The 10,983-nt window shown below is 36.5% G+C and overlaps 1 protein-coding gene across 5 annotated transcripts in view; it reads left to right on the top strand.

The window, feature by feature from the left end:
- LOC149133359 (galectin-3-like) overlaps nt 1-10,983 on the top strand; it is a 29,064-nt gene that overhangs the window by 3,012 nt on the left and 15,069 nt on the right. For 2 of the 5 annotated variants that reach the window (XR_016243686.1, XM_089360154.1), the window contains exons 2-4: nt 4,649-4,714; nt 7,425-7,487; nt 9,698-9,766. Coding sequence is in view for 4 of the 5 variants with exons in the window: in XM_089360154.1 (XP_089216280.1) it covers nt 4,649-4,714; nt 7,425-7,487; nt 9,698-9,766 (198 nt within the window). In the remaining variant the exon portion in view is untranslated. Of the gene's footprint in view, nt 1-4,437; nt 4,539-4,627; nt 4,715-7,424; nt 7,488-9,697; nt 9,767-10,983 lie in introns of all 5 variants that reach the window. The other 3 variants (XM_089360157.1, XM_089360156.1, XM_089360155.1) reach the window with 3 other exon arrangements.

Genomic DNA, 10,983 nt, shown 5'->3' with positions numbered 1-10,983 from the left:
TCACACACCTCCATCCGCATATGACTACTATTCATTCCTCTCTTTACATCACCTTCCCTTCCTCTCCACCAAATACACATAACTCAATCAACCTTCGCACTGGTCAAAATGGATAGGCATACCTCTGTTCAGCATCTATTAATGTTAAATCGCCAGAAAAAAAATGAATTCATGAAAATGATCAACCCACTGCCCACGGATACTACGCACTATACTATAACTGAAACCAAGAATACGGTGTATGATCTTAAGAGAAGTGTGATTCTGGAAAGCGCGTAGTGAGGCATTAAATTTTCATAAATTCCATCCAAAGACTACTACTACTACTACTACTACTACTACTACTACTACTACTACTACGACACACACACATACACACACACACACACACAAACACACAAACATGCATTGATAAACATACATAAACATATACCTGTATATACGTGCATGAATTCATACATATGTACGAATATACATACATATCTAGATGTACATATATATATATATGTGATGTGTGTGTGTGTGTGTGTGTGTGTGTATATGTATATATATATATATATATATATATATATATATATATATATACAAGTTGTTTGTAAAGTAACGCAGCATAGTATTAAAGTCTTTCGATCAATAACTCAGAGATCAATGGGAGATCGACATTATTCATTGCCAGTCCAGCAGTGGCTGGAAGACAATTTTCCTGGCGCGTTGATTGGACGAAGAGGGCCAATTGAATGGTCAGCCCGGTCGCCCGACCCCCCCCCCCCCATGTAACTTTTTGTTTGGGGAGTATGAAAAAATCTGGTATATGGTCACAATCCCCGTACTGTTGATCAGCTTCGAGGGAAAATACAAAATGCTTTATTTACATATGATAGAATATTTTGGAGTTGTTGCAACAACTAGCCCAAAAACATACTATCTACTCCAATTATGAAGAAAAGAGAGGATGAAACCAATAAACTGTATACAGCCTGTCTACCCTATGTGAAAGGCCTCCCCGAAAAGATACAGAAGATATGCGGCCCATATGACATCAGGACAGTATTCAAGAGTAATACAACACTTCGCAAATATCTCCTTCGAGTAAAACCACTAATAGAAGAGAATATAACCAAAAACTGCGTGTACTCCATCCCATGCTTCTGTGGTTGGTTATATAAAGGTGAAACATGCCGGCCCTTCAAAATAAGGGTAGAGAAACATCGCAAACTGTGGCACAAGGAGATATTAATAAATCAGATATTGCTGATCATGTATGGAAAAATGGAGACCACCTCCCGACGTGGGATGAAGTTAAAATAATAGACAGAGAACATTACTGGAAAATGCGAAAACTAAATGAAGCAGCATATATGCTCGGACACAACAACCTCCTAAGCAGACTGAGTGCATATATGAATAGCATATAGGAACCGGTATTAAGGAAGGATAGGAAAATATTAGATTTATAAGCTCTAAAAATTCACTCCATACTTGCCCACGGGCATATGGCGTAGTGGCTAAGAACGTGGACTAGTAGCCCTAAGATTCAGAGTTCGAAAAATATCTTAGGAATGAGAATCCTTGTTCGAAATTTTCCCAAGACACCTGATGGAGGCTGGAAGGCATGTCAGCCGAAACGATTTGTTAACAACAAACAAGATGAGGACAAATATCCGTCAAATGTAAATAATGTACATCATTCCTCATCTCTTAAATATAGAACTGTATTACAAAATGCTGTCCGTGAGATCGACACAGAATTGTGCCAAAAGGTGTGCCGATCTACCCTGTCCTGAACTGATCGTTACATTAAATAGAGAAAATGGCGAACATTTTGATAAGTGTCTTTGGGCGTACTTTTGAATCCACGTTTTATAAAATTCTTTTTTTTTATTATTCTTCACTGATTGTATGCTAATTATATGTGAGTAAAGATCAGCATTCACTTGTGTTCAATATATATTTTCCTTAATGCGCTACGTTACAATACAAACACTCTGTGTGTGTGTGTGTGTGTGTGTGTGTGTGTGTGTGTGTGTGTGTGTGTGTGCGCTTGTGCGCGTGTGTTTGTGTGTGTGTGTGCGTGTGTGTGTGAGTGTGTGTGTGAGTGTGAGTGTGTGTGTGTGTGTGTGTGTGTGTGTGTGTTGTGTAAGCATCTATGTATGTATATCCTTTTGGTTGTTGTTATTAAAACTGTCAATTATTTTCAGAAGTAACAATACACGCTGCAACGCCGCTGTAGAAACTTCAAATGTTAATAACAATAAAACTTGCATCAAACCAAATTTAACTATACTCATATTGAGTGAATTAATTTGGTCTAAAATCATGTTGGCCTAAGAAACATTTGAGATATGACCCTCTATTCAGCATATACGTTTTTGCAAACATCCTTTGACGATTTTTGAAAATTTTAACATCCATTTTCCACGCTCACATATATACCACGAGTTTCACTAGAAACACATTTAACTTAAACTATAGTTGTCTCCCCAAAAAATTGTTTATTGACCTTCAGTGTCAGTAAGTACAAGTGCATGAGGAAGAGCCCATATTGATCTTGTAAATATAGACTCCTGATAACTGTCCTCTGATTATGTGCCTTGAAAATGTACTGTGTTACACTGCTGATATCACTGGCATGGATGGGCCCACAAATACTTACGTAGGATTGACTGAAAATGTCTTCAAGAAAAGATACACACAGCACTTGCCAGTGTTTAGACATATGAATAAAAACATGCAACATTTTTGTCTATTATGGTATGGAGCGTTAAAGATTAGACTGTAGCCAACTCTCAAATAAACTCTAGTATCATAGTGAAAAACTAACAGATGAAATGAATGAGGCAGCAGAACCAGAGTTAGTCCCTGCATTTCAGAGAAGAAAGATTAAAAAAACAAAAACAATTGCATATCTTCAACAGCTAACATTTCGGACGTTAGGGAAGAAACATTTTCTCTTCCTTACACAAATAACAGCTCGAGGTGTCCACATTTTATATATGAAGCCTTTCGATTGCACCACTTACCCAACCAGGATAAATTTGATATATAATAACTGATATGCATATGCATTATGAAGATGTAAACTCGTCGCTTTCAGGAATTCGAGTTGACTTCAAAGCCGTCTACTTTTGTAATACACATACAAGGCATATGTATATATATTTATATCTGCAATAAGAGGAGGGATATACCGAATTGCCAAATGTAAAATGTAAAATGCCAAAGCTGATTCCTTCAGATGGTGCATTTTATGATAAATTTCCATTAACTCCCATCCGATGTTGCATTTTTTGCTCTTGGCTACTTAGAGTGTAAAATACAATGCTGATAATAAGGAGAATGAAGAACTTTAACATTCAAACTTTATGTTTAGTTCCAGTTAGTTTATTTATAATAGTTGTCTGACACGTGCTTCGATCACACTAACTGCATATTGCTGCATATTTATATGCTGCAATTTATGCAGTTTTGTACGATCTTTTCATGGTGTATATATATATATATATATATATATATATATATATATATATATATATATATATATATGTATATGTGTGTGTATTTATGTGTGTGTGTGTGTGTGTGTGTGTGTGTGTGTGTGTGAACATATATGCTACGGCACACAGGCATAGATGGTATTTCTATTTTATATAGTTTGACGGTACCTGTGGCAGCTTGGAACTGAAATCTGAATAGACGTGTATTTTAAGGTTTTGTCACTCCCAACACCTTAAATTGGTACTTAGGCAGTTAGTCATGGAGATAAATTTTGCAATGATTATTGTTAGAAATGCAAAAATATAAACCTAGATCGAGCACCTGCAAATTTCTATTCTATTTGGCACAGATGTTCGCTTTCTGACTAAGCTTTAATATAATACGTCGACAGCTGTTGGGCAAACCATTTCACCTACACAACACAGTTTCTTTTCTCTCTTTATTTCTCTCTCTCTCTTTCTCTCTCTCTCTCTCTCTCTCTCTCTCTCTCTCTCTTTCTCTCTCTCTCTCTCTCTCTCTCTCTCTGTAGATAGATAAATAGATAGATAGATAGATAGATAGATAGATAGATAGATAGATAGATAGATAGATTGATGTGTGTGTTGGCACTCCGTCGCTTACGACGTCGAGGGTTCCAGTTGATCCAATCACCGGAACAGCCGGAGCCTCGTGGAACTTTAGGTGTTTTCGCTCAATAAACACTCACAACGCCAGGTCTGGGAATCGAAACCACGATCCTATGACCGCGAATCCACTGGGCCATTGCGCCTCCACAGATAAATTGATAGATAGATAGCAATATGTTTGTCCTACTTTGTATGTATTCGAGTACATGTTCTTACTATCCCTATTTGCCGGTTTGATTGATCATTTTCTTTATATACAACGTTGCATATGAACTGTTCTAAATAATGTGATTAATTTCTCATTGTATTTCTCCAGTGATATGATATTACTGAAGTGAACAAATGCGTAATTATGGATTCCCGACTGTTACATCATCCACAGCGCGCTAACAGCGTTAGTCTACCGTTTGTAAAGAAGTAACTATATGATTTAATTCATATTCGTATGTAAATTTGTGCATTATACAATCTTATATAGCCTTAGCTATGATACATTTGAAAATAAGAGACCTTTTCTTTTTCAACAGTTGAGTATGAGAATTTTCGCGTCATCTGGCCTGAAACAAAAACAAATTATGCGTAATATCTTGAAAGTAAGTCGTTTTGGGATTTCTATAATTTATTTTAATTAACCATTAATCTAACATTTATTTTAATTAATCACAATTTGGGTGGCAGGTTTCTTTAGTCAGAGTGGTTTGGCTTTATTTTTTAAATAAAATTACTAACTGTTATTTATTTTCTCTTTTCCCATTATTTCAGGCCCAACCTAAATTCATTTTGTTCGTTAATTTACATGATTACACACACACACACACACACACACACACACACACACACACACACACACACACACACACACACACACACACACATACACACACACACACACACACACTCACTCACTCACACACGCATACGCGTGCGCATACGCGTGCGCATTCACGCGCGCACACACGTAATTATTTGGACGTTGGGTATATGATTAGTAGTATGCTGATTAAAGTACTTTCACAGTTTAGACTACCTGATGTCATCCATTTTACTTTATTTTGTTCTTTCCGTGTCATTCCTGAAATTATGTGGCCTTCGGGCCCTCTGCTAATGAACTCCATTTGGAGTACATTAATATTTTGATCTAGTTTTATTTGTACTTTTATCATTTTTTGGCCTTCCTTAAATTTTCCATCATGATTTGCAGTATCAGGTGGACGGTATAGTGTGCATATTATTACATCCAGGTGTTTTATATACACAATGACTGTGCTACAGACTTAGTTTGAATATGCCAACAAGGTTAAGGCTGTAACATTTTCACAGATGTACATGGCGATTCCTCCGTGGCATCTTTTTTTCTGTCAGTATGAAACACAGCATAGTTAGGCATGTGTTTCTCTGCACCATTTATTTACTCTGATAGATATATTACTTTAATTGCTATATAAATTATTTCGTAAGTGCTGTAGAAAAGTGTCTCATATATGAGATATTGTTTTTAATGCTAAGCTGCAACAAACCTCTCATATTCAACAGCAGTATTGGCGCGATGTCTGGCTTTACAGTAACGGTGGCCGTCCTCGCTCCATTAGTTGTGGTGACCCTATATGTGGATGACAGCTGTTTGCGTATTTTTTTATACCACACTCTAAACATTCTTATACTTGACTGCTACAATTTACATTTCATCTGCATGAAGTATTTTGATGGAAGTACATGGTATATGTTGAATCTTCTTTAGTTTGTGAGCTTTGGACTTTGACTCGTAGCGTTTTCTCTTTATCTTGTTCGTGAAGTAACGACTGGCTTCTTTTGAGTACTCCTCGGTCTGAGCTCAGCACCAGAATATTTGAAATTTGTCCTCATCATTCAATATAAGCAGATACCTTCTGTGTGGAACCTACAAACACTGTGGAACCTACAGACAATGGCGGCCTTCCGTATAGCATTGGCATTGTAAAGATATCAAATAGTCGCCCTTTTAACCACGTTCTAAACCTAGTAGTTCAATATGGAGAGTTCAGAAGAATCTGAACATAACCATCTGTCATCTCTTCTCTTACACTTTTGGCCTTAGTCAACGTTTTTCTAATCAGAGAAGAATAAAACATAGCATATTCGTGGGTTTTTTTAAAACCTTGTTAAATAGGCCTTGGCACAAATCAAACAGTTGATTTGTGTCTTTGCAAATATGAATTTGCCGCAATTCAGTACAGCGAATGTCGTCGGGCACCACAGTTCTGATAATCCATTCTAACATCTGAAGTTCTTAAGCAGTGGCCCACTTCGCTGTTCCAGATTCGTGGAAAATGTTTTGAATCCGTTGGATGAATTGTGGTTTCATATAGTGACCGAAAATTTAGAAGTTTTACTGTTTCCTACAGTTGAAACATTCCCGCCCAATGCTTTTAATTCTTTTGGGACATTGTGTAGAAAAGATATTGCTACGTGTACTGTTATGTAAATGTGGTAACACGACTGCATGTCTTTTCACTTTCTGCGTTCTCATTTTATTTGCCATGGCAGATTTGAAAGGAAAATATTCTACCTCTTAGAGGGATATGACTACATTCAAATTTACAGTTCGATTATATTGAAGTCACTGAGGCTCACTAGGAACGAACGTTTATTCGGAATTTTGGAGCAACAGTTGAGGAGATGCTTCCCTGTCCCATCGTCGCTCGAATGAGCTAAATATGGGTTTACTTAAAGAATGACTCAAAATTCCCCTTAAAACAGTTCAGAACCTGTACGGGTCAATTCCTCGACGTATTGTTCAACCCCTTGTATGTAACTGAACATGTACGCACTGATACAGGAATGGATGGCATTGCAGATATGAATTATATTTTACATAATTTGTCAGCACCTTTGAGGACAAGGAGCTGAAATTTGAATGCAGGTGTTCTTTTTGGTTTTGTGACTCCCAACTTCTCAGGAGTGGTACCGTGGCACTTTCACACACAGTTAATATCTGCAGTGGTTATTAGTAGAAATCAAAACATTTTGTACTTGCAGATCTTTCAAAACCTTTAATATTATGCTGACTTCTGCTGGGCAAACGATTTCAGCTGTATATATAAAGAACTAAATAAAGTGGATAGTTTCCGAAAGTATACCTCCTGCCAAATATTATAACTGAAATCAACAAACTTGTGCTTCAATCTTAGAGAGTATTTTCGACTTATATCTAGTAGCAGCATGCTACCAGTATCAGTTAGGTGTTTCTGAAAGAGTAACTATATGATTTAATTCATGAACTTTTGTGTTTAAATTGTCTACAAAGGTTCATTTCTTTCTCAACAGCTTGTCAATAATTTGGAGCCTGGTATACCGACAACAGAATTTCCTGCGACTAACCTTCAGAATGTAAGTTGTTTTGTAATGACTTTCCTTTCATTGTGTATGTCACATTTTATAATTCATCACAAGTTATAAATTTTACAGAAATAAATTTCGTATCAAGTGATATTCTCGTTCCCATTAACTTGTTATTACTAACCATATCATCATCAAATATATCGATGACAAAATATTCTTTTCTACTCTAGGCACAAATCCGAAATTTTGGGGGAGGGGGCCAGTCGGTTAGATCGACCCTAGTACGCAACTGGTACTTAATTTATCGACCGTGAAAGGTAAAGTCGACCTCGGTGGAATTTGAACTCAGAATGTAAAGACAGACGAAATACCGCTAAGTATTTCGCCTGGAGTGCTAACGTTTCTGCCATCTTGCTGCCTTATATCAACGACAGAATACTAATATATAAATATATGTACTGGAGACATTTACATTGTACAATATAACTATTTGCAGATACTGGATGGCGAAAATTGTACAAATCTGTCATGATCAAGAGGCCTATCCGTCAGGGAAAGCATGTTCTGACATAGACTAAATAAAAATTTATATAAGACATTCTATTGTAAAAATTTCTTAGCAACGACGGGCTTTTCAGTTATTATATGTATATGTATATATATGCATATATATATATATATATATATATATATATATATATATATATATATATATATATATATGTATGTATGTATATATATTAGCATATTCTTCATTGGCCTGTGGCTGTCATGCCTCCTTCGGTCGTGAAGATGAAGGCTTCTTCCATTGTGACGACTGCTGCTTCGTCTCAGTTGAAGAAGCCTTCATCTCCTGCTGCTTCATCTCAAGGTTGAATCCGCAGACCCAACTCGCGACACGCTGCAGGTGCAATTCAGACGTTAGTATTGCCTGCACGGGCCCATACAATAATCCAACAAAATCAGCAACGTCATTGATTGTCCTGGGACGATTCTCATGCTGAAGCTGATGAATTTCCCCACATTTCCTGGGCTGACGCTCGTGGCAGGTCTACCAGATCGCTCATCGTTTTCCAGGGGTGTCCTTCCGCTTTTGAAGCACCTGTACCACTTGAAACTGTGCGTACAACTCACTGCCTCTTCATCGTAAGCTTGCCGAAGCATTCTCAATGTTTCTGTAGCAGACTTCCGGAGTTTAATGAAAACTTTCATGCTGGCTCCTTGTTCCTCTCCATGATAAAGTCTCAGACTACAGCATACACGTGATCACAAAAACACAAATTTCACAACTAGCGAAGTAAACACAGCGGTATCACTCGGCGCACTGCCTCATGAAAGTCACTGTTAGCTCTCACTGCGCACGCAACTGTGTGCTATTCGTTGGCGCGCTACAGAAATAGTCCAGGAACTTTGTTATACCATCTCGTATATCCATTAGATGTGCCTTTTTTATGTACGGAAAGCAATATTAGTCTCATACTTTGTGTATATTCGAGTACACCATTTTATTGTCATATAAGTATTAGTTGATTTGGTTTACCATTCTACTGTATATGTAATATGTTCTAAATAACTTGCTTAATTTCAGAGAATGCTTTTCGAGGAAAATAATTTTAGAATGTTAACAAACTCGTGTTTAAATCTTAAAATATATTCTCCACTTCTCCCCAGTGTCACATCAGTGATAACGTGCTATCATTGTTAGTCAACTTTTCATAATGTTCTTTTATTTTTTTACTTGTTTCAATCATTTGACTGTGATCATGCTGGAGCACCGCCTTAAAGGGTTCTAGTCAAAGAAATCGACCCCAGGTCTTATTCTTTGCAAGCATAGTACTTATTATGTCGGTCTGTTTTGCCAAACCGCTAAGTCACGGGGACATAAACTCACCAGCATCTGTTGTTAAGTGATGGTGGTGGTGATGGTGGCATAGGAAACGCAGACACAGACACACACGTAAAGAAAAATATATATATACGACGATTTTCTTTCAGCTTCCGTCTACTAAATCCTCTCAAAAGGCTATGGTCGGCCCGAGACTATAGTAGGAAACACATGTCCAATGTGCCACGCAGTGGGACTGAACTCGGAACTATGTGGCTGGGAAAGAAGCTCCTTACCACAAAGCCACACCTGCGCCTAGTAGACTAACTATTAAATTTAATTAATACCGTTTTGTTCCTTTGACATTATTTAACCTGTATAAAACGTAAGTTTTGATCTACCTGAAAGCAGAAGCTCATTTCCTTTTCAACAGATTTCCAAGAACCTATCCGCATATTTTAATACACCAGAAGGATTTCTTGGCCATTTATTTGGATCTAATGTAAGTCGTTTTTGCATTTCTCGTATCTTGTGATATTCCTTTGATATTCTCTTACATGACAAACATCTGTATTAAGTTCTAGTGATTATGAATCAGAATATGTGTGTGTATTTGTGTATGGCAGAATCGGTGAATCACTAGACACACTTTGTTGTAGCAATTAAAATTTCGTTAGGTCTTTTTTACATTCTGGTTTCAATCCCATTGAACTTTCGGTTAGACGAAATTCCTATAATAAGACACAGAACTTTTTTTGATGAATCGCAATTCATTTTAGTGTAAATTGTACGTACAAATATTTATTGAGATAAAAGCCTAGATATGAGACAGTGAGCTTACAAAATCTATAAATGCCAATTACAGAAGTCGTGTTCCGATTTGTATTTGAGGTTGTTTCAAAACTTTGGTGAAAGATATGAACGCAACCCTTCATTGTTATATTTGACTTGAGTATTTGTTACCTTACATCCTTTTAGGAGATCATTCATAGACGTCACTAGATAATCTATATATATAAAAATGAGAATGTGTGTCTGTCTGTCTGTCTGTCTGTGTGTGTGAATCCCTAAAACTCGAGAATTACGCAACCAATTTCATTCAAATTTTATACATGCCTTACTTAGGGTTCCAGTTGTGTTTTAGTCAAAACAAATTTTAACTTCTTGCAGAGTTCTAGCCCACGGCAACATAATATCTCCTCCACTATTTAAGTATTACGTGTCAAAAGTGAAACAAAAACACTCATGTCAAATACTTTCACTTTAAAAATGAAACTGTTCTACTAACTGAAACAATCACATTTCGATACTGTAATGACAGATACTGTCAGAGAGAGAGAAAGAGAGAAAGAGATGCATATGTACACGTATATGCATAGATATATATAGATATAGATCTATATGCATACATGTATATGTATACATATGTGTAGATGTATATATATATATATAGATGTACATGTAATATGTTCACATATATACATATATATACATGCATACAGATATCTATACATATATACACCCATCACACACAAACACATGCGCACAAACACACACATTAGTCATTTGTTTTCTTATCCAAAACTACGTCAAAAGTACTGAACGGATCTTTATGAAATTTGGAAACTATATTCTATGTATAACGGCCATAACTCCCATGAAAATTCATATATTTTTGATGTTGATGAAATTTTAACCCGAACATAACAGATGAGCATT

This window comes from Octopus bimaculoides, chromosome 11 (assembly GCF_046866305.1).
Source record: "Octopus bimaculoides isolate indiv1 chromosome 11, ASM4686630v1, whole genome shotgun sequence".
In the NCBI taxonomy this organism is placed as follows: domain Eukaryota; kingdom Metazoa; phylum Mollusca; class Cephalopoda; order Octopoda; family Octopodidae; genus Octopus; species Octopus bimaculoides.
Note: the sequence above shows the minus strand (reverse complement) of the source record. Positions and strands in the feature narration are given on the sequence as shown.